Below are 23921 nucleotides of genomic sequence, written 5' to 3' on the forward strand. Positions count from 1 at the left end.
TCGGGGCTTTACGCTGCTGCCCGGGCTGGAGTGCAGTGGCGTGCTCATGAGATGATGATGAGACATATATTGTAGGAGTAAGATCTTGCTGTTGCCCAGGCTGGTCCCGAACTCCTGGGCTCGAGCAGTCCTCCTGCCTTGGCCTCCCAAAGCGCTGAGATTGCAGGCATAAGCCTCTGTGCCCAGCCTGTGTATTCATTATTGGGAAAACCTTACGTATTAATTGTTAGGATGGGTACTCGTCTGAGAAAATATTTGTTAAGCCAGGGATGATTCTAGATTTAAGGTGAATCTCAGTCTTCTCTCTCAGTCTCACTTCTCCAGCTGTTGTATATAGAGGGTGCCAGGAAAAGTGTACACGTTTTAAGAAAGGAAAAAAAACTGTATTAAAATTGTAATACTCAGTAAGATGAATGCAAGTCATGTTTGACTTTGCAATTCTAAGAGATGCTCAAAATGGTTACCATCAGCATCCAGACACTTCTGATCATAGTGAACATCTCTTAAAATGTGTGTGCTTTTTTTTGGCATCCCAGTATTGTTACTTATTCTTGTGGGGTTTTCTGTTGTTGTTGTGTGTTTGTTTTGAGTCAGGGTCTCACTGTTGCCCAGGCTGGAGTTCAGTGGCACAATCACGGCTCACCACAGCCCAAGCAGCTGGGCTACAGGCATGTACCACCATGCCTGGTTAATCTTTTTTAGTTTTTTGTAGAGACGAGGTCTTGCTCTGTTGCCCAGTCTGGTCTCAGACTCCTAGGCCCAAGCAGTCCTCCTGCCTCAGCCTCCCAAAGTGCTGGAATTACAGGTGTGAACCACTGCGCCTGGCCTCATTACTACTTTCTTAATCTCTGCATTTGGAACATGAGTCTGTAGCCTCTGGTCTTCTCACTACACTGTTCCCGGCCTTCTCCTAGCTTCTCCCCATCTCCCTTGTCATCTTTATCTTTTTTTGTCTCTGTGTTTTATGAAGATCTTGTCCTGTCTCATCTGGGAGTTTTCTTCCTTCCCCATCCATCTTAAATGTCATTTTCTTTTTGGAGGCTGAGCCCAGACTGTTGCTTGTTTGATGAATTGGGTAATTGAGTGCTCAGGACTGCTGACTCCTACTGCCATCTGGTTGTTGCAGTGACGGTGTTCTATTTTAGGAGGTAGTGTGTTTGCTTGTGTGCATGCATGTGTACATGTGTGTGTGCCATTCATTTGTGTGTTTAGTTAAGCTGAAAGCACAAGATGGAAATTCTGTGCCCTTCTGTAGTCTAATTTTGGTTTCATATCTTTGGTGTATAAAGCCTAGGTGTTGCTTAATTTTTTATATTGTCTGTGTTTTCTACTTTGAAGATTTTAGAACTTGTGAACAACAGAATCTTCCAGTCCAGGATTGGGCACAAGAAAGCTGTCCAGCACATCCAGTTCACAGCTGATGGGAAGACTCTTATTTCAAGTTCTGATGATTTGGCAATTCAGGTGAGGGGTGATGGACGTTGAACATATGTAATGCCGACTCTAGCAAAGGAACACTTTGGTTATACCGAAAACCTGGTGTGCCTGTTAAACACATTGCTTTGTGCATACGTTCGGATTATGCACGTGGGCTTAGGTGAAACCCACTGTTGCTTCATGTTTTCCTGCAGATGAAGCAGGCAGGCAGAGTCAGAGTCTCTCTTGGAAGGTTGTGTATTTCGAAAATCCAGGGTTCATTTGCGTTTTCCTACCTGCCTTGGTGTTTGCATTTGTTTCAGTAGGTATACCTTTTGCCCCGTTTGTGTAATTTCTCTTTACTTTTCTTTACATAGCAAAATCCAGTTGAAATAATTTCATTCTTCCCTTTTAGGAATGTCTGTTAGAGCAATGAAATTCTATGAAAAAGAATAGTTTGCCATGATGAATCATGGGTAGGGAAGCCTTAAGCTTACTATGCAGTATTTAAAATTTACTGGATTTTATTAAAGTTCCAATGCACGTGCTGTTAAAACTCAAATAGTGTTACAAGGCTTATTACGAAAAATAGCTTTTAGATGTTTCTTTTGATATTTACCATCGTGCCTTCGTATGGCGTGCTTATCGTGCTATTCTTCGTTTTCCCGTTAAAGGAATTATCTTCTGGCTTCCCTGCCGGAAGATGAGAAGTTAGCTTTTTTCCTCCTTCCGCCCACCCTGCTGTCAACATACTTGCATGCACATGTGCACACACACCCACTTACCAGTCCTCATCCCAATACGGTTATAACGCTGTTTTCTTTAGATCCTTAGTGTCATCATTGTGACTGTGTGTACTACGGGTGCTGTGCATTCGTTTCCTGCCTTAATGCAATTTAGGCAAATTTGGCCTTTGGGTGTAGTTGGAAATTTTTTTACCCCAAACTTTGAAGACATTGCTCCATTTTTTTCCAAGTGCCAAAGTTCAAGTTGAAAAATCTAAAGCCGTTTGCTTCCTAAACTTTGAGGACCTTCACTTTGTCCCCAGAATTTTGTAATTTCAGGATGAGGTGCCATGGTGTTTGTTGTCATCGTTGTTTTGGACATTCGGGATCCTTCTCAGTTTTAAAACTCAGGTTTTTCAATTCAAGGGTACTTATTTGAATTATTTATTTGATTTTTTGGGGGGTCCAGCCTCATTTCTTTTTCTGTAACACCCATTATTCAGATTAGATCTCCTAGACTGAGCATCTGGCTTTCTTTCCCATATTTCATGTATCTGTCTATACTGTGCTACATTTTCTGGGAGTTTTCCTCATATTTATCTTCTAAACTGTTTAGTCAGTTTTTTATTTCTCCCGTTATATTTCTAAAACCTGAGAGTTCATTCTTGTTTATTCCTTTTGAAGAGCATTGAGATGTATCTTCTCTTTCCTCTCTGAGGAGAGATATACATACACATAAACACATATATAGGTGGGTATATAAAAGTTATATATGCAGACATTGTATACAAGCATACATATATATGTATTTTTATATATGCATATATATAAAATATATATGTATATTATATACATATGTATGTTTTTTTCATTCACAGATTTTATTTCCCTGGAGAGTTACTATTTCCTCCAAATTGCTTTTTTCTGTTCGGTTGTTTTGGCCTCCTATTTTAAAGGCCTCCTCAGCTATATAATGATCATTGGCTACCAGAGATGTAGGTACTGAATGGCTCATTGAAAGCTCTGTGTGTTGACTGAGCCCTCCGAAAGGTGATCTGAGTGGGGAACCTTCCTTGTCAGTATCTTCAGACCCTTTGTCTTGGTTCCCTCAAATTCTTACAGAAAAATCTTCTGGTCTCCTGCTTGGAGGATAAACCTGTCTGATAGGTTTTCACAACTAAGTAGGGAAAGAGGACTGAAAATAGATGTTGGATCTCAACATTAGTATGTACACCTTCCCTTGATTCCCCCATCCTCACAACAATAATTGTACCCTCCGTTGTGCTTTTGCCCTTTAATCCAGAGATTCTTCTTCCTAGTTTGCTCTCATTGTCTGTAGGGGCGTTATTCTCTACTTTCTTCCCTTTTTTTCTCATTACTATGGTCTCTTTTTTTTTCCCCCATGAAATCAGTTTTCCTAAACTCTGGAGGGTGAGGAAGCCCAGCATTTCTGGCTTCACAGCTGTGCAGCCCTTCTGTTGTTTTTAGGAGGCATTGACAGGGTGGCCGTGTTCTTGGGCGATCTCTGTGTTCCACCCCTTCCCTCACTTTTATTTGGATTTTCTCTTTGTTGCCATTATACCTTGCTCCACTCTGTTTGGATTCTGTTCCTCGTGGTTCCTCCTCACTGCCGGGCTTTCCTGGTTAGTTTGCGAGTTCACGGGGCCACACAGCTCCTGCCCTTTCGGCCGTCCCCAGCCCCATGCGCAGTGTCTCTGCCCTTCTCTAGTTGGCCCACTGCGCCTTTCCGTGACTGTCGTGGGACGAGCTTGGGACTTTGCGTCTTCTCACACAGGTGCTGTGACCGCACCAGTCTTGCAGCTCTCATTTGTCTCGGGGCTTGTGGGGATACTTGGTCACTTAACAGGATCTTGTTGTAGACGTCTGAACTTTGATTTCACTATTCCAGTTACTTTGTCTGCTTTTAATGGAGGGCTTCAGGGAGACTGAAAAACGATGCCTGCACTTCTGCTATCTTCCCAGAATTCCTCCTTCTGTGCTTGGCCCCACCCTCATTCCCACCCATGGATAGACAGTTTTGAGCATTTGGGGAGTTCTTACTGCCAGTGTTGTTCCTCGACATTTTCTAGTGCTTTTAGGATTCTGTTTTCTCGGTGGGTAAGTCAGTTCTACTCTCCTGTTTCCCGGGCTCTGACATTTTGTTATCTCCTTTCTCATTCTTTTGACTTTGCCATGTCAGTCGGGGTCTAGAAGCGAAGGGCCCTTCACTACCTCTTCCTCTCCAGACGTTTTTGAAATGGGTAAAGTGAAACTACATCTAATGAAATTCTGTTGAGACATTTTATACTGTGTAGTCTATCGAAAATTAGCCACTTGCTCAGTGATTTCAGATATTCTCAGCCAGAGGCAGAAATAATTTTTAGAAATATTTTTAGAATATGAGTCAGATTATTTTTAGAAATATGAGTAGTGTTTTACCCTCTTTTTTCTTTTCCATTTCTGCTCAGAATACTTTCTTCTTCTTTTTTTTTAAAGTTAGGGTCTCACTCTGAAGCCAGGCAGATGTGCAGTGGCGTGATCATGGCTCACTGCCACCTTAATTTCCTGGGCTCAGGTGATCCTTCCACTTCAACCTCCTGAGTAGCTGGGACTAAGGCATGTGCCACCACGCCTGGCTAATTTATTTTATTGTTTTTGGAGAGATGAGGTCTTGCCGTGTTACCCAGAATGGTCTTGAACTCCTGGGCTCAAACAGTCCTCCTGCCTCAGCCTTCCAAGGTGCTGGCATTGTAGGTGGGAGCCACTGGGCCTGGCCACAATGTACTTTTTACATTTGCCGTGTTTTAATGAGTATACATTTATGTAACAAAACTCTTGGTATGTATTTCTGAGAAACAACTTGTAGGGTTTTGTTGTCATTAAAAAATGACAAATTACAAAACATTAAAAAATGTTTTGGTAAATGACTATACAGAGATTTGTTTGAATCATCTTTATATCCTCAGCGCCTGGAATATAGTAGAGGTTCAGTAAACCTTTGTTGAGCTGAAGTGATTGCCAAAATTTGAAGAATCTGCTCACCTGACGGTAGCACTTAGAGTTGTAAAAATTGAGGTCTACTTTGGTAGTTTTTGATATGTTACCTAGAGATAAATAAAGCCCAAGAATTAGCTATGTTTACCTGAGCCAGTATATAAGAATATATTGGTTATTGCTGGTTTAAGAAGTTTCTTTAGCATTTCTAAAATCCAAATTTTATTCATATAGCTGAAAAAAATTCTACAGTGTATATACATTACAAAGATTATAGCTGTTGGTAGAGACATCCTCAAACTCAATTTTATTATGTTTGATGTTGGTGAAATTTTTAAGCTGTTATATCAATGCGATTCAGTTAGCACAGTATGCTTGAGTCCTACACAAAAAGCATCACTGTCACGTTGCTTCCTCAGAAAGCAAAAGCTGAAAAGGCTATTCTTCATTTCCCTCTGGTGGTTGTCAAATTCCTTGTTGCATCTGCTCAGGAAGGTTCTCTGACTTCTTTTATTTTTGTTAAATTTCACTTTGTTACAGAGTTTGGGGTACCAGTGAGGACCAACTCCATAAGCAGGCTGCATGCAGGTGGCCCTCACTTCCCCTGGTGGTGGACCAGGTACCGTTTGTGATGTCACATGTCCTCTGCCCTCCTCTTCCCTCCCTCCCCAGCAGTGCCCGGCAATTTATGTCCATCTCAGGGGAGGGATTGCTGGATCATATGGAAGGTCAATTTTTAGTTATTTTAGGAATTGCCACACTGCTTTCCATAGAGATTGAACTAATTTGCACTCCCACCAACAGTCTTCCTTTTCTCCACAGCCACGCCAGCATCTGTTGTTTTTTGACTTATTAATGCTGACCATCCTTACCAGAGTTAGGTGGTAATTTCATTGTGGTTTTGATGTGCATTTCTCTGATCATTAGTAAGGCTGAGCAGTTTTTACATGTCTGTTCGCTGCCTGTATGTTGTCATTTGAGCTCCCTGACTTCTTGGTGTGGAGGGCAGCAGTCAGAACTGAGTCAGGAGTGAATGCTGAATTGGGCACAGCTGGGATTGGCGGTGTCCATAAACTAGGAAGAGTTGTTCAGTGCAGCCACGAATCCTCTTGTTCTGTACAGACCAGAAAGCGGAAGACGGAGCCAGGGAGTGGGTTAGGGTCTCTATGATTCATCACACACGGTGCTCTTCCTTGCTGGCATGATTTGGGGGGGTCAGAATAGCCTCTGTTCCTTCGCCGCCTCTTGTGTATCTCACTGGGTTCTTAAAATACTGAAATTCCTCATTCATTCTCTTCAGAATTATTCTCACTTCCAGTTCTTCTTCTAAAGTCCCCTTGCATGCATCCTTGACTCTGGCTTCCTGCCTCTGTGGAGAGATCTGAGAGCCAGGGCTTGGTGGGAGGGTGGTTGCAAAACGTGGTGGATGCCGGAGTAAAAAGGAGCATAGAGATATCTTGCTATTCCTGTGTTGACAGAGCCCAATTCCAGACATTTCTGTGGTTTAGCATTCGTCAGTCAAGAGCCAGACCCGGAAACTCCTGCCCGTGCGTGCTGTGGTGGTGGCTGAGCTCCCTCATCTCTGTCTCCTCGTGGAGCTGCCTGCTACTCACACCTCCGAAGGTCAACTTTGTGGCCTGCTGGTCATCTTCCCAGCCTTCGTTCTTGGCTGTTCCTTCTGCACGTCCTGTGCTCCAGCCAGTTGGAGCCAGGCAGGTCCCTGGAATATCTTATGGCTCCTCCTCCTGCAGCCCCACCCCAGCCTTTGCTCCCTTTAAGGAACTCTTCTCAGTCCCAGCACCTGCAGCCCATACTCAGGCCTACCTCGAATGCACTGTCTCCACCAAACCTTCTCTAAGGAATTGCTTTTCTGAGTTTTACAGAACTTTTTTTTAAATACAAAGTATTATTTAAGTTCTTTATTAACAGGCACTTGCAGTTTGCTTTGGAAAAATCAAGTTGTGAACTTTTATTACAAATTAAAAATGAAATTTGTAAAAATCTCAACTTGACCAGATATGAAACAGTTTTAAAACCTTTAAAGGCATACTGAGGAAAACCAGGCTTTAAACACACATGCGTGCACGCGCGCGCACGTTATAACCAAAAAAAGAGATGTCTTTAGGTAAAAACAGTAAACACCCCAGGCTGCATAGATAATGCAGGTGGTTCTAGTTATCTGGTCAGCAGGCAAAAAGCAGACACTTAAGGTCTTTAGCTCCGGCCTTGTGTTTGTTTTAAATGCTGGACTTTCGCCTTCATTCCTTCGTGTGGGATGCCTGAATGATGGCGGTTGAGATGCCTGACTGGAGTGGAGGGTGAGTTGGTGTGTTGGCGGCTGTTGTCTCTCTGCCTTGTGTGGCTCAGGGTTTTCCGGTTATTCGCGTGGGTCCTGGGAGGTGCCTGGTGCCCTTGGGCCTGCTTCTTTGGTTTTTTTCCATTCTCTTCTCGCCATCCTCTCCGGGCATTTGGGTGTCTTGGTGAGGAGGGCCGTGGGATGGTGGCCTTGGCCTGGGCACGTCTTTCTCCTGGGTCTTCCCTGCCTCCTGCTCCCTGCTGGCCCCGCTTCCTGCACGGAAAGGTCGTCCTGGTGGGTGGGCAGTGGCCTGGTCCTCCACCTGTTGGACCTAGAGGACCCTGCCCTGCGGACAGCGGGATTGACGTGGCCACTGCACATTGGCTGCCTGTCTGCCACTTGCTACGTCTCCTTCAGCAACACGGGCTCCGTCAGGACTTCTCCAGGCCATTCTCTGTGCAGCCTGGGGCAGAAGGCCGTGCTCCTCCTTGTCACTCCTGCTCATGAAGCCGAGCCCAAAACCTTCGTTGGGACGAACCTTTGAACCCTGCCTGCTGGGTGGCCCTGTGAGGTGTCTGGTGCCCACGCCACTGGGTTTGGGGGTCCCCGCAGGTTGCAAGAGTGATGAGGGGGTGGGGCTCCTCCCGGGCTGTGCTGCTCACACTGGGAGGGGGTATTCAGGGTTCTCTGGGGGTCTACTTGGCTTCTGAGGCAACTGAGTTTCACAGATCTTTTATGTCCGTCTTTGTATCTTCTAATGTTAAGTTGTTGTTGTTATATGTCCCTTTTGTTTGCTAAAACTCTTAGGTTTCTTTATGCTAGATCTTTGATTCATGTTTGCTTCACATACAGGTGTGAATATGCAAGTTTATTTGAAGTGAAGAATTAACAAGGCTCTACATGCAGTTGCTTTGATTTAGTAATTAAGAGATGATCTTGGGGAATGCGGCTTGGGGTGCAGCCGTGGGCCTGCCCACTGAGTGTTGCCGCCTCTTCCTGCCCCTAGCAGCGCTCACCAAATCTCGGGGCTGAGGAAGCCAGACCCATGGCAGTGCCCTCCTCACTGCTGGTGCCCACCCCTGTGGGGGTGCAAAAAAAGATGTTTTTTACTGCCCAAGTGCCCACCAGTGACTGACTGGATAAAGAAAATGTGGTATATACACACACACCATGGAATACTACGCAGCCATAAAAAAGGAATAAAATCCTGTCCTTTGCAGCAACATGGATGGAGCTGGAGAACATTGTCCTAAGCGAGCTTACTCAGAAACAGAAAGCCAGACACCACACGGTCTCTGACACTTACACGTGGGAGCTAGATGGCCACAGAGAAGGAAATAGCAGACACTGGGACACGAAAAGGAGGGAAATGCTGAGGGGGTTTGGGTTCAGAAGTTAGTTACGTCCTGGGTGCAGTGTTCACGACCTGGGAAATGGGCCACCGGAAGCCCAGTCTCCAGCAGAACGCAATATATCCTTGTCACAAACACGCCTTGTACCTCTGAATCTAAAATTTAAGAAAGTTTATTAGTGGATGTAAAAAGGAAAGACACGCCCCATGCATGTGTGGGTGTGCACGCACGCGCCCTCGCACACACGTGGGTTGTCACTAAAAGAGAGAGAATGTGATGTCATGTGAAGAGACAATGCAAAAGCCTGCTAGAGGTATTGGATCAAACCAAAAAGAATTAAGAATTTTTTAAAGTCTATAACAACAACAAAAAGGTGTTTTTCTTTTTCTGATGTTTTTTGAGTCGCAGTCTCGCTCTGTTGCCCAGGCCAGAGTGCAGTGGCACGCTCACGGCTCGCTGCAGCCTCAGCATCTTGGGCTCTGGCGATCCTTGCACCTCAGCCTCCTGAGTAGCTGGGACTACAGACTACAGACGCTCACCGTGATGCCCAGATAAGTTTCATTTTTTTTGTAGAGAAAAGGTCTTGCCATGCTGCCCAGGCTGGTCTCTTCACTCTTGGGTCAGCCTCCCAAAGGACTGGGATTCCTGCCTCAGCCTCCCAAAGGACTGGGATCATAGGCTGGAGCCCCTGTGCCTGCCCCCCAAAAAGTGTTTATATGGATGTAGCATAAAAACAGAGTTCTGTCCTCTCTATCTCTGTGCCTCAGGTAGGTTTATGTGCTGATTTTGCGCCAAGTGCTCATTATTGTTTCAGCTTTCTTCCTCCCCTGTGTCTGAGGAGCTCTTCCCAAAGTTCCGTGTAAACAGTGGTGCCCTACCACTGTTCTGTCATTCTGAGGACTGCACTGGGGGATGGCCGAGAGCCCTGGAGCGAGAACCGTGTTCTGCCTGGAGGCCGCTCTGATCAGCCGACCTTCCTGGGCAGCGGAATCTGTAGACTTCCTCAGCATGTAGGCTCAGAATCTGTGGATATGTGATTGGGACAGTTGTCTCTGGAAAACTCAGTCAAATGGTGAGCTCACTGGCATATTGTGGGTCTTCTCTGTCTTCTAGTGTAATTAACTGTTCTCCAAGCAACTGAAGAAAACAAATTTCATTTAGGAGAAGTCTTTTATTTTGTTCCTAGTCAAATTAATTAACCCCAGCTCTTCTCTGTAAAATGCAGACACCACATTCTCTCCTGTTACTCTTCTTGGTTTTACTGAAATGCCATGAGAATAAAAGACTGTAGACAAGAGAGTACACACTCCTTCCACCCCTCCGATGGAATAGTATGGGGGGAGGGCTTTAACAGACTTATCTCTTTGATATTCAGGTGTGGAACTGGCAGTCAGAGGAATATGTCTTTCTGCAAGCCCACAGAGAAGCAGTGAAAGACTTCAGACTCTTGAAAAATTCAAGGCTGCTTTCTTGGTCATTTGATGGAACGGTGAAGGTAATTTGAAACACAGGTTTGATTTTTTAAACGGTGTTCTAATATTGCAGTGATTATACTGTGACAGCCAAGAGTGCATGGATGTTACGAATTACTTGCATTTGAACATTTTTATTTTCTCACATGTTTTCTGTTCATTGTGGTCATCTACATCTGCTGTGTGTAATGAGTGCTTATACCAACACTTAAAGAAATCAGAACAGCTAGCATGCTGAAACGCTTGTCTTACAGATCGTCTTGAAGCTGATCATGCATTTTAACAAAAGTGTTCTTGGAAGTGTTAGCTTCTATATTTTTGTTTTGTGTTTAAAGGTGTGGAATATCATTACTGGAAGAATAGAGAAAGACTTTGTCTGTCACCAGGATACAGTACTTTCTTGTGATATCTCTCCTGATGCTACCAAGTTTTCATCTACCTCTGCTGACAAGACGGCAAAGGTAGGTCAGCCAGTTGACATGTCCTTGCATAAAATTTTGGTATTTGTTACATATTACGAATCCAAATAATATATAAAACAGGATGGTAATAGTTGCTGTCTGCGTATGTCTGTCTCATATTTTATGAGCTTTTGGAGAATGCCCACTGGCATTTAGTTGGTGTCAAATAGTTTAAAGGAATTACACTGAGGACTTCTGGTTTCTCTCTTATGGGTTACTTTTTGTCATAATCAAATGGAATCTCTGCTGCATATTATAGGCACTGAAAATCATTGAAAGGAATTTACTTTTAATTATGCACTCGCAGTAAATATTTTATATAATTGACGCAAGTTGATGCTTCTGAAAGTCACATTCCAGTAAGTGATACTGCTTGGTGGGACACCTCGAATACTCTGTTCTCTTCTGTCTTTCTTCACCTTTGTTAATGGCTTGATTACCTACCCACTTTGCAGACAGCACAGCTTCAATTGTCAGGGACTCTGTCCTGTCTCGTGCTGTGTTGATGACTCCTCAGTGTCTTTTAGACGTGTCTTCTCCCCCTTGTCCCCACCCTTCAGAGCACCCTCTCCCCCGCCTTCATCGGTGGATGGTCTCTGCATCCTGTCTCTGGTCTGCAGCTCTTCCTCGTTGTTTTCCGTCCTGCTGCCTGTGACCCCGTCAGGACACCTGTCGCATGATGGTTCTTGGGCTGGCTCCTTAGTTCTTCACCCTCTCTGTCTGCTGCAGTCTCCTCTATGCCAGACTACTGGCTGCCTGCCTTCATCTTTTGGTGCGTGTTCCTAACCTTGGTTTGGTACTGCCTTGTATTCCTTTTTCACCCTGGAGCATCGTTACTCATCCTTCTAGGTCTAGATGGGACGTCAGCTCCTCGTGAAGCCTCTCCTGGCCCTCAGGCAGCGGAGCTGCTCTATCTTCAGTGTTCCTGGGACATTTTATTTATGTTGTTTAGAGCATTTACTGCGTACAGCTGTTCACTAACTGTTCATGAGCCTGTCTTCCTGATTAAACTACGTGTTTTCAAGAATAGAGACTATCTAGCTCATCTTTCTACTGCCAGGACTTCGCTCAGAGTGCCTGGAACATGGTGGTTTTCAGTTGGTTTGTGAAGTGATGATGGCAAAGCCATGAGAGAGACTATTAGAAGGAAAAGAACAGCATTTGGCTGCTAAGATAGCAGGCTAGTATAGTGACTAACCTTTAAAGATCACTTGCCATGTGCTAGGAATTTCACTCTCCATAATCATGTTTAACCTTTTGTACTGGGTCATAAAGAGATTGCTGGGGATTATAAAGGACAGACTTATGCAAGGGCAAATTTTTCAAAAATGTGTGTTTCTGTAAAGTTTTTCATTCCAAAACAGTGAAAACTCGATGTCCCATTTGAAATGTATCAAGCTTCTGATTGATCAGGTGAGAAGTGTTTTTCAGGAATCATGAGTGTGTCCTTCCACATCGTCTTTGGACAACAGACTGGATGATAAATCACATGTTATTGATGTGGGAGGAAGGAAATGAGACTGCACTATCTGCTTGAATAGGAAAACGCCAAATGGAAGATGACAAGCAAATTACTATTGCACAACATGTATCAATGAACCTGCAATGCATGTTGGTGACTGTTTCACATGCTACCCATGTTTGGAAATATAAAATTTTGATTTCTGGGTCATAAATAAGTTCCTCAATGTCCACACTTCCATCATAAGCCAAATATTATTCAATTAAATAATTGGCTCCAATGCTGTACTATTTAATATGAAGTAATTTGTTTTTCACTATTAAAAAATGCAGTCGCTGGTAGGTGATCCCTGAGATGTCTCCAAGTGCAAAGGGCTAGCCCTTCCACAGTTGGCGCCATTTCACAGATGCGGAGAAGGTTACATGAGTGGTCGTAGGTCCCAAGGGTGTAGTGAACAGTGGAGCCAGGACACTCACTCTGGTCTGCCTCCCTTGACTGACTGCTCTGAACAGATGCGGTGTTCTCAGTCTATAGACAAGGAGGCTGTGACTCTGGTCCTTGAGCCGAATTTAACTTGAGTCATTTAAAGGGAAACTCGGAAAAATAACCAGGGTTGCAGGTTGGAACTCGGGCATCGCAAGAAGGCTTATGAGCTGCCCCGCATTAGAACCTCCAGGTGGATTGAATTTTCGGCCCAACAGCATTCAAGCCGGGGTTCGCCAGTGCTGGTTTCGAGTGTGTTGACCATTCCTCAACAGCCCCGATTGCCTTCCAGATCTGGAGTTTTCAGCGCCTTTCCCCGCTTCTCGAGCTGAGGGGCCACGAGGGCTGCGTGCGCTGCTGCACCTTCTCTGCGGACGGTGCCCTGCTGGCGACCGGAGACGACAACGGAGACGTCAGGGTAGGCCGCCGGCTGACGTGGTAGCCGCGCTTCCTTCGGCCGGCCTCCCCCCATGGGGCCTTCACTCGGGGCTGGGGAGGAGCCGGCCTGGGGCTCCAGCAGGGTCGCTGCCCTGGGTTTTGTTTCTGGGCCCTCTGTATTCACGCTGCGTTTTAGAGTGAGAGTGAAGCGTTTCCTGTGTATGGGAGGAGGCAGATACCTAGATTTTTGCAGTCGGTTCTTTGCTGTTAGCTGGAGACTGAGTCATCTTGATTCTTGGACTTGAACCAAAGGTTGTTTTTATTGGCAGAATTGAGGAAGATAATTTCGTAAGTGACTGGGTTATAAATGAAGGGCAAATGGTGCTGTTTTTCATGCCGAAAGAAGAGATTTCTTCAGCACTGTCTTCACTAGAGTCATTTCCAGTGTGGCTAGTTGCATCCTCTGAGCAGCCTGCCTCTGTTCAGCAGGGCAGAGGGCCACGTTTCCCACGTTGGTGGACAGGGAAGGGCTCTTTACAGGGAAGGGCAGTCTGCGTGATAGGCCATTTTTATTACCCTGCAGTGGTTAAGGTATACTTAGGAACCGTATCAGCTAATTTTCTTTAGGAAACAACTTTTCTAAGAGAAACGGAGTACCATTCTCATGTGGGTGGAAATAGAGTGTGGTATGGAAGGTATGACATGCCGAAAGAGTAGAAGTCATGAAAAAGCAGTCAGTTGACTTGGTTGTATTAGAAGAATTGGGTGTTGATGGAAAAAGTTTGGACATTGGGATGACTGCTTTGGTTAAGATATGTGAGGAAGGTAGATTCCCCCCCCTTCTTTACAAAGGAAGATTTAAGACTCAGGGAGCAGGTCTCTAATGCAGAAGAATAGGAGAGAGTGCAGTTTGCAGGAATAGAGGTGTATCATAATATTCCTTCCAGGAAAGCTAAGATTCTCTTGATGGAGGACTAAGTAGCCAGCTTCCCCGGTCACACAAAGGCGTGCCGGCTGATGGGGCAGGCTGCTTTGGGATTGTCTCTTTTGCTCTGCGTGCTCATCTTGGGATGACAGGAGTCCTTCGTTCACCAGTTAGGAGACAGTGTTCTGTTTTCAGACATCCCTCCAGGAAAAAACTGCCTCTCTTAAAATGTTGAGTATTCTAAAATTTTCCGTGGTACATTAAAAAATTTTTTCTTACCTGATTATTTAGAATATAGGAAAGTTGTTGATTTTTGTGTATTTGACTATTTTACTGAATTCTTTCTTTTTTAATTTTTATTTTAAAGAGGTGGTATGTAATTCAGGGTTAGGTATACAAATGGTCATTGTACAGGTAAAGTTGGGGCCTCACTTTGGTCCCCACTTCACCTGGTTTGAGATCAGGCACTTTATTGATGAAGTGTGTCCCCCTCCCCCGCTCCCTCCCTTACTGAACTCTTTCTTTTTTTTTTTTTTTTTGAGTCAGAGTCTCACTCTGTCACCCAGACTTCTCCCGGCCACCGCAGCCTCGACCTGCTGGGCTCCGGCAGTCCTTCTGCCTCAGCCTTCCAAGTAGCTGGAACTACAGGCGCGCACTACCATGCCCAGCTAATTTTTTAATTTATTGTAGAGATGCGGTCTCGCCAGGTTGCCCAGGCGGGTCACGAACCTGAACTCTTTCTAATGAGTTTTTTCATTTGGTTATCTTTGATTTTTCTAGGGATGCATTTGCAGATATTATCTTCTTTTGCTGTCATGCCTCTGATTTTTTTTTTTTTCTTATTCTGATGTGCATTTCTTTGAAAAATTAGAGCACTGCTTATATATTGTGTCACTGAAGATAAATGGTTCTGTTAGTGTCTGTAAGTGATAGAATTGTTTTTAAAAGCCCAATAAAATAATCTTAGAATATATATATGCATTTATATATAGTCTCTCTCTAAATATGTGTGTGTGTGTGTATACATATATGTCGTCTCTATATATATACACATACACATACATATCTATAATATACACGTATAAATATTTTTAAAACCTTACAGGAACTTATTTTTAAAATGTATATTTTAGGTGTTTGAGTGACATCTGTCAACATTCTTGGTGCTGGACTAGAATTATTTGTCTTTTTTTGAGGCAGTTTATGTGTTAGGCCTTTTTTGTTTATTATTTGCTTCTCCCATTTTTCTCTTTTAATTATACTGAGTCAGTATTCTCATTAATTGCTCTAGTCCTTTTGTTTTTTACGATTTCCTAGTATATGCCAGATGAGCTTGTTCTATCTATCATCTATCTATTTTTCTATCTACTTATCTACCTATCTGTCTGTCTACACACACACACACGTATTTTGAAACTAGAGAAACTCCTGTGTGACCCTGGTAATGAATTGTGTGTCATGTTGACGCAGATATGGAATGCCTTGAACGGGGAGCTGCTTCATTTGTGTGCTCCAGTCACAGAAGAAGGAGCTACCACCCACGGTGGCTGGGTGACCAGCCTTTGCTTTTCTCCAGACAGCAGAATGCTTGTTTCAGCTGGAGGCTACCTTAAGGTAAGAGTTCTCAAGGGCTGTAGAAGAAAGAGCAACCTCCGTCACCCTTTCCAAGCTGAGTGCACGTCCTATTTCTCAGTTGGGTCTCCGGCAGCCCAGCAGAGTAAAGGGCAGTTACTGCTACCCTGTTTTACGATGATGAGGCTGGGATCTGCTGGGCTGCTTTTCTCAGACCCCAGGATGCTTTGATGAATCCTGGGGAGGCTGTCAGCCCGGCTCTCTCACTGCCCCACACAAAACTGAGGTGAGCAGAGTGACCAACAAGTGGGTGTTTAACTTAATTTTGTTTTCTGTGTCAATCACTGTTAACTGGTGAAATTCTTTTAAAAAATACATTTGTGATGTTTTCTTTTTTGGGTAATGATAATAGCAGTAGCATGTTGCTTTATAGTTTATAAAATGCTTTACTTTCATCATCTCATTAACCAACTTTGTGAGGCTTAATTTTTTTTTTTTTTTTTGAGTTGGGATCTCACTTTGTTGTCCAGGTTGGAGTGCAGTGGCATGATCACTGCTCACTACAGCCTTGACCTCCTGGGCTCAGGTGATCTTTCTGCCTCAGCCTCCCGAGTAGCTAGGCCTACAGGCACAAACCACCACACCCAACTAATTCTTTGATTTTTTTTGTAGAGACGACATTTCACTATGTTACCCAGGCTTGTCTCGATCCCCTAGGTTCAAGCAGTTCTCCTGCCTTGGCCTTCCAAAGTGCTGGAATTACAGGCGTGAGCCACCATGCCTGGTCATGAGGCTTAACTTTTATTAACCTTGGATTACAGATGAGGAAATGGATTTTCATGGCAACTTTCCTAAGATTCCATAATTAGTGAATAGAAGAACCAGGACTCACACCCAGGTCTTCTTCTGCCTCTGTTTTCTCTAGCAAGGTTACTCATGCCAGCCTGCTGGAGGCCAGGGCGTCAATGTGTTGTGATACTTCGGGGACATTTGTTGGTGCTTTTTTGATGCATCTGTTTGTCCATCCAGGAGAAAGGCAGGAGAAATAAATCAGGGGTATCTAAGTAGGAAAAGAGGAAGTTAAGTTACCCATCTTTGCAGGTGATATGATCCTATGCTTAGAAAACCCTAGAGAGTCTGTTAAAAACCTCTTGGCACTGATAAATGACTTCAGTAAAGTCTCAGGATACAAGACCAGTATGCACAAAACAGTTGCCATTCTATACACCAACAACAAGCAGGCTGAGAACCAAATAGAAAACACAATCCCATTCACAATAGCCACAAAAAGTAAAATACCTCGGCATTCATATAACCAAAGAGGTAGAAGACCTTTCCATTGAGAACTACAGAACACTGCTCAAAGAAATCAAGGATGACACAAACAAATGGAAGAATATCCCATGTACATGGATTAGAAGAATCAGTATTGTCAAGATGTCCAGTCTACTCAAGGCAATCTACTTATTCAATACAACCCCTAAATATAATCCGCATCATTTTTCACAAATCTAGAAAAGATAGTACAGAAGTTCATATGGAAGCAGAAAAGAGCCCAAACGAAGTGGGAAGAATCATACTTCCACACTTTAAACTTTACTTACAAGGCTGCAGTAACCAAGACAACATGGTACTGGCACAGAAATGGACACACAGACCAGTGGAACAGGACAGAGAATCCAGAAATAAAACCATGGGCCTTCAACCAACTCATCTTTGACAAAACTGACACAAACAAACCTTGGGAAGAGGAAACCATATTTAGCAAATGGTGCTGGGAAAACTGGCTGACCACATGCAGGAGAGTGAAAACTGGACCCCTGCTATCACTGTATACAAAAATTAACTCAAAATGGATCAAGGACTTAAATGTGCAACCTTGAACTATAAGAATCTTAGACGAGAACATAGGGAATATCCTTCTGGACATTGGAGTAGGCACTGACTTCATGGCCAAGTCCTCAAAAGCAAATGCAGCAAAATCTAAGAATGACAGGACTAAAAAGATTTTGCGCAGCAAAAGAAACCATCAAGGGAATAAAGACACAATCCACAGAATGGGAAAAAAGTATCTGCATGGCAGGCATCCAACAAAGATCTAGCATCCAGGATTTTAAGGAACTCAAATAAATTGACAGAAAAAAACCCGACACCATTAAAAAGTGGGCAAAGGATATGAACAGACACTTCTCAAAGGAAGACATTCAAGCAGCCAACAAACACATAAAAAACTCAGCTTCACTGATCATCAGAAATGCAAATCAAAACCCCAATGAGTTACCACCTCATGTGAGTACGGATGGCTATAATTAAAAAGACAGAAAACAGCAGAAGTTGGCCAGGCTGTGGGAGGGGTGCTTCTACACTGTTGGTGGGAAGGTAAGCTAGCTCAGCCTTTATAGAAAGAAAGCACTGTGGCATTTTCTCAAAGAACTGCAAATCGAGCTACTGTACAGATCCACAATTCAACTTCTGGGAAGATATGAGGAACATAAATTGCTCTACCAAAATGACACCTGCACATGTATGTTTATAGCAGCACTATTCACAATAGCAAAGACATGGAATGGAAGTAGACTGGATAAAGAAAATGTGGGGCACATACATGATGGAATACTATGCAGCTGTAAAGAAGAACAAAAGCATGTTCTTTGCAGCAACATGGATGCAGCTGGAGACCATCATTCTGTGTGAACTATCCAAGAATCAGAAAACTGAATACCCTATGTTCTCATAAATGGGCCCTAAATATTGGGCACGTGAACACAAAGGAACAGCAAATGTGGGGCGCTACTAGTTGGGGGAGAGCAAGGTGCACATGACCACTTGTCGGGCACCACGTCCACGGTCGGGGGAGAAGGGTGCTCTAGAAGCCCAAACTCATCTGCCCACAACTTACTGACCACAGCAAATCCTCGCATGTGCCTCACAGCTCTAAAATCAAAAAAATAAAGTTGAAATCACTTGAAAAAAAATCTGAAAGAAAGGATGTGCGTTATATCCTTTTCCAAGGTGGCATTGAAAATACAATTCTGTTTACAAATTGTTGCATTAACCTCCATCTTTTGGGGCACATCTGTATCCAGTTATTTGGGGACCCTAAGAAATAGTAGCCGCTTGTCCTCCTAGCGTAACGATAAGCTGGAGCCCTTTTGTCTGCTGGAAGATGATGCTTAGAGGAGAGGCATTGCCAGCTTGTGTCTCCAGCCACCCCAGCTGCTGGAAAACCTAACAGCTCAGCTTCAGCACCAAGCTTCTAGAGACGCTGCGATCTGATTCCTTGGGCCCCACGGAATGCTGTCACACATTCAAGGGTCTGGCTTACGTAAGGTGTTGTAAAGATCCTCGACCAGGTTTGCAGGGTTCTTAGGGAACCTTGAAATAAAGCAGCGGAATAGATATTCATACGTAGAAGTTATGTCTTAAGGGCGAGAGAACCAATAGCCTGTATATTTAGTCTGCAGAGTTAAGTGACAGGCTGCTTTTGCCTTTTGGTTCGATCACCAGCGCGGTTCAGCTGATGATCCCGGCGCAGCCTGCATCTGCCCAGCATGCTAATGTGACCGTCCAAAAGCACGGAGCACATTAAAAGTAAAAAAGAACAGCTGCTGTGGTGTCCAAGAAAATAGGCCTTTTGAGTGTGTTTACTTTAGAATAAAAGCGGTATAAGTCGAGTGCCAGTAAGATGGAGTATGTATCCAGTAGCTAAAGAGTTCTTCGGTTTCAAAATTCTTCCCATTTATAAGCCAAAAAATCATTTAGCTGTTGACTTGTGACACTGCGAAGCACATACTGTTAGAATGACTAGAAACTCACATTCATTCCTAGTCACAAAGGGAAAAGCTGATGTGGACTATGGACCCCATGGCGACGAAAGGGCGAAGGTGATGTGCCATGACCAAGAGGCAGCAGAGTGAGGGGCGGAGAACGGGCCCGGGCAGATGGCCCGACTTCAGAGCCTGGCTCTGCTGCTCATTAGCTACGTGACCGTGCACAAGATGGCTTCATCTCTCCATGCCTCGATTTTCCTATCTGCAGAATGGGTGTGATGATAACACCTGGCTCATCTCAGAGGTTTCCTATATGCCCTCTGGCCTCCCAGGACAGCCTCTCCCACTGTCAGCATCCCCCGTTGGAGGGTGCCTTGGCTGCAACTGATGGACCTGCATGGACACATCATTCACGCCACAGCCGTAGTTGGCGTGAGGACTTGCTCTTGGTGTTGTCCATTGTGTGGGCGTGGGTAAAGCTGTACCAACATGTGTCCACCGTGACAGTGACATACAGAGTAGTTCACTCCCCTGAAGTCCTCTGCGCTACCTGCTGTTATAAAATCATTGTTTTTTGGCCGTATTCAAGCCAGTGGCTGGTGTAGTGTTTCCAAGCAAAATGGCCGGTTTGAGCAGAGGGAAGGGAGTGGGAGCATTGAATAGGAAACCAGAGACTGTCCTGCCTCTGCTGTTCACTGGCAGTGCCCTCCTGGGTGGCAGGGCCTTTCTCCTCTCAGAATCCCAGTTCCGTTACCTGCACAGAGGTGGCAGGACTGTGTGATCTCCGAGGGCCTTCGTGACTGAAAACTGGCAAGTCTTCTCTTGGTGGGTCGAGAGCAGGCTCCTCAGTCTGGATTGCATTGGTATTTACAAAGCAGACTGGTCAGTACCGGGAACTCCCAAGCGAGTGCACGCTGCCTCAGCAAGGGGTGCTGGGGTCCCTGGGTGCACCTTCGCCAGTTCCTGTTACTCACAGTGACAGGCACAGTCAGCCCATTCACGTGTGCCGGGCAGGGTGTTGGGCGCTGCCATGGCCACCGGGGTGAGTGACACTGTTAGTCTGCTCGTGGCATGCAGGGTCTTGGTGTGCCTGGGGCACTTCCAGAATGTGCTTATGTGTACTGTCTCGTGCCCTCACTTCCGCTGTGAGACACATGGGTGACCTTTTTGATCTCCATTTGGTAAATGAAGATAAATATCATTGTCCTAACAAATTCAGTGATTGGGAGGAAAGGGAAGGCCTTGGCTAGAGCACCTACTGCATTTGAGATGTTCAATATTTATTTAGTAAAGAAATAATATAGGGCCGAGCACAGTGGCTCATGCCTGTAATCCTGGCACTTTGGGAGACTGAGGCGGGAGGATTGCCTGAGCCCAGGAGTTTGAGACCAGCCCAGGAAACATAGCAAGACTTCATCTCTACAGAAAACCAAAAATGTAGCTGGGTGTGGTGATGTGCACCTGTAGTTCCAGCTATGTGGGAGGCTGAGGCAGAAGGATCTCCTGAGCCCAGAAGGTCAAGGCTGTGGTGACCGTAAGCATGCCACTGCCCTCCAGTCTGGGCAACAGAGTGAGACTCTGACTCAAAAAAAAAAAAAAAAAAAAAAGGGAAACAATATACACTGTTTTGTAAAGAAAAAGAAACTTAGTCGTGGACTCTTGAATCACTCCTGGTGAAAAGGATGGCTCATGGAGAGAACATTCTGTCCTGTAGCTCCTGTTACTGTCTGGGTCTCTGTCAGAATACCAGTCCATGCCTGCAGAGGGACGGCCTGAGGAAAGTGAGGGGCTGTCTCCCGTCTATTCCAGTGAGAGAGACAGCAGAGTTCAGCTCAGCCGTTGCAGGGGTGGCCTCTGACTCCGAGCACAGTGCTCAAGTAAGCTGTGTGTTCCCCCAGCGCGCCTTGCAGTGGAGGCGGCCAAGTGCCGTGGCGAGGCCATCACCAGAGCCTGTCAGGGAAGCTGACCAGGTGGCTAATCCAGGGTCGTCAACGCTGATCGCTCAACCCCTCTCTGCTGCTGGCTTGAGTGGGAGGAGATAGGGCCACGAGCTAGGTGGTCAAGTGCGATTCCCAGTCTAATGAGAGTTTTGTTTTTCTCCGCACAGTGGTGGAATGTTGTCACTGGGGAATCCTTACAGACCTTCTACACAAACGGAACCAATCTGAAGAAGATTCATGTGTCCCCTGACTTCACAACATATGTGACTGTTGATAATCTTGGTATTTTATATATTTTGCAGATGTTAGAGTAAAATAGTTGAGTATCGATGTAAATTGAACTTTCAAATTTAGAATTGGAAAAAAATTCTCATGAAACTCTACATATCAACTTTTTATAAAGCTGTGAGTTGTTTTGCAGGATTGCATTCGTTCCCAGAAGTGTTTATGGTGGATGAATAATGTCAATGTAGCTTTTTTCCATGAACACACCTTTAATCTTGTTTTTCATAATCATCTTATTAACAGTTTGTCCTTAAGATGCAAATGAAAATGTAAATACATACCTTGTTATACTGTTGGTAAAATTCTCTCTTGATGCATTCACATTGGTTCACATGATTAATGCGAAGAGTTTGAGGGAAATCTGCATTGTAATCCAGTCATCAGTGCAGGCTGGGCTTGGAGCAGTGGCCTGCTTTCTGGACCACACTACCCCAGGGGGCATGGCTCTCCCAAATACAATCTTGGAGTTAGTTTATGTGTACTCTTTAAATTTGCCCTAAATTTGCGCCTGTGTGCACAGTCTGCAACATTTTTGACTCAAGTGACTCTTGGTTTTCAACACTTCCTTTTAGGAAGCAGAAGTTCCATGCTAGAGAAAGTAGATTTTGTTGGTCTCCCCTTTTTTCCCTGTGGCTGATGGCAGCCTGGACTTGGTGGTCGGTGTCTGACGTGGGCACCATTCTGCCCTGTTTTCTTATGTGCCATACTTCCTACTTGACTGAACTTGACCTTTCTTGATCCTCCCTTTTAAAATTTTTTAGAAGCAGCTTCACAGCTAGATGTTAATAATTGGGGAGGGACCACATGTAATCATAAGTCTTAATATTTTTTGAAGAACTGTGAAATAGTAAAAATAATTTTCTTCTAATTCCATTTACATTTAGATGGATGGCATTGTCAGCGCTGTTCTCTTAGTGAATTTCCAGAGCGTTCTCTGGTTTTCTTGCAGTTCCAGAAGAGTCACTGCGACTCTGGATGTCAACTTTGGCCTCCAGCCAGCCTGTCTTCCTTCCCTGTCTCTCCCCCCCTGCCTTCTTTTGCTTTGTTTTTTCCCTTCCTTCCTCCTGAAATACATGATTATGGCCATGGAGGCAACTTGGTGATAGATGTGGTTTCCATATAAAAAGTAGCCAGAATTCAAAGATTTTTTATTTCTGTAACTAGAACTAAATCAAATGAGGATGAGTACTAATAGCAGAGAAGCAGTGAGCTTGCATTTATTGTTGGAGCCTCTTAGTGGATGCGGTGGGGTGAGGAGACAGGCCACCCAGAGGTTTTAGATGAGGTGCGCCCATTTCACGTGTGCTGGAGCCATAAATACAGGAAATACAGTCGTTTACATTGGGAAGGCGGCTTTTTGTTTTTAAGTGATAGGATGAGGATCTAGTTTACAGCTTTACTGTGAGTTAAGCAAAGATGATGAGTGAAACCTTAATTCTGTGAAAGGGAGTGTCTGAGTGGTGTGTCTGCCTAGAACATTCAGATCCCAGTTTTATCTGCCTGTGGTATGTAGGGACTCGCCCCACGTACAGCTCGGCGTCTAAGGAACAGACGTTTGGAATCCAAAGCCACAGACTGTCAGAGCAGAGCAACAGACACCATCTTCCAAAAGCCTCGGTCGGCCTCCCGCTGAAAGCAGGGGCAGGTGCGTTGGCCACACCTGCAGTCCAGCACTTTGAGAGGCTTAGGCGGGCGGATGGCTTGAGGCTGGGAGTTTGAGACTAGCCTGGCAACATAACAAGACCTCAACTCAAAAAAAAAAGAAGAGAAATTAGAAAACTGAGAAGGAAGATGAGCTAACTGAGGAAAGAGGAGACTCCTGACACCAAGGTGCTGGTGTCTCGTGGCCTTCCTGTGGCCAGCCACAAGGAACTGTGCTCTGTAGGCGGCGGGTGGGCATTTGACAGCGTTTTCCCTACTGCCCTTTTTATATTGGAAGTGACAGTGGACTTTGTATACATAAAGATGTTTTTACATTGTATGTCCCTTGTATGTCTTGAAAACTTTTGTATTTATGATGTAGCTTGTGCGATTTTTTTTGCCTTGATGATTTTTAAAAACTTTTTAAAAATAAAATTCCTAAAGTTGTTTTGAAAACCATTGTTGGGTCATGTCAGACCCCCTGCTTGGCATCTACCTGTTGATCAGAAGACTAGCGTGTCAGATGCAAGTTCGATCCAGCCACTCTGCGCGGAGGGCCGTCCCTCCCTGGGTGCCGATGGGGTTAATGCAGCGACATGCGGCGCGACTCTCACTGCTGCCCCACGAGGGGCGCGGGGCACGATGTCCGGGCTCCCTCGGGCCCCTTGTCTTGGCTGACCACAGCCCCGCGCGCCCCTCTGCCCACGGCTGTGTCCCCCACGTGCTCCCGCTAGGCGCCCCTCCCAGTC

At 44.8% G+C, this 23921-nt stretch overlaps 1 protein-coding gene across 7 annotated transcripts in view; it reads left to right on the forward strand.

Moving 5' to 3' along the window:
* The window catches only part of APAF1 (apoptotic peptidase activating factor 1), a 100189-nt gene extending 76561 nt beyond the window's left edge, over nucleotides 1-23628 (forward strand). For 2 of the 7 annotated variants that reach the window (XM_021708346.1, XM_021708347.1), the window contains exons 20-25: nucleotides 1339-1464; nucleotides 10159-10278; nucleotides 10591-10716; nucleotides 12954-13079; nucleotides 15435-15578; nucleotides 21414-21855. In XM_021708346.1, coding sequence (XP_021564021.1) covers nucleotides 1339-1464; nucleotides 10159-10278; nucleotides 10591-10716; nucleotides 12954-13079; nucleotides 15435-15578; nucleotides 21414-21560 — 789 coding nt within the window. In that variant the 3' untranslated portion in view covers nucleotides 21561-21855. Of the gene's footprint in view, nucleotides 1-1338; nucleotides 1465-10158; nucleotides 10279-10590; nucleotides 10717-11276; nucleotides 11746-12953; nucleotides 13080-15434; nucleotides 15579-21413 lie in introns of those variants that run through there. The other 5 variants (XM_008049613.1, XR_002481443.1, XR_002481444.1 and 2 more) reach the window with 5 other exon arrangements.
* Nucleotides 23629-23921: the final 293 nt, after the last annotated feature.

This window comes from Carlito syrichta, unplaced genomic scaffold (assembly GCF_000164805.1).
Source record: "Carlito syrichta isolate Samal-C Ts95f unplaced genomic scaffold, Tarsius_syrichta-2.0.1 Scaffold135840, whole genome shotgun sequence".
Classification (NCBI taxonomy): domain Eukaryota; kingdom Metazoa; phylum Chordata; class Mammalia; order Primates; family Tarsiidae; genus Carlito; species Carlito syrichta.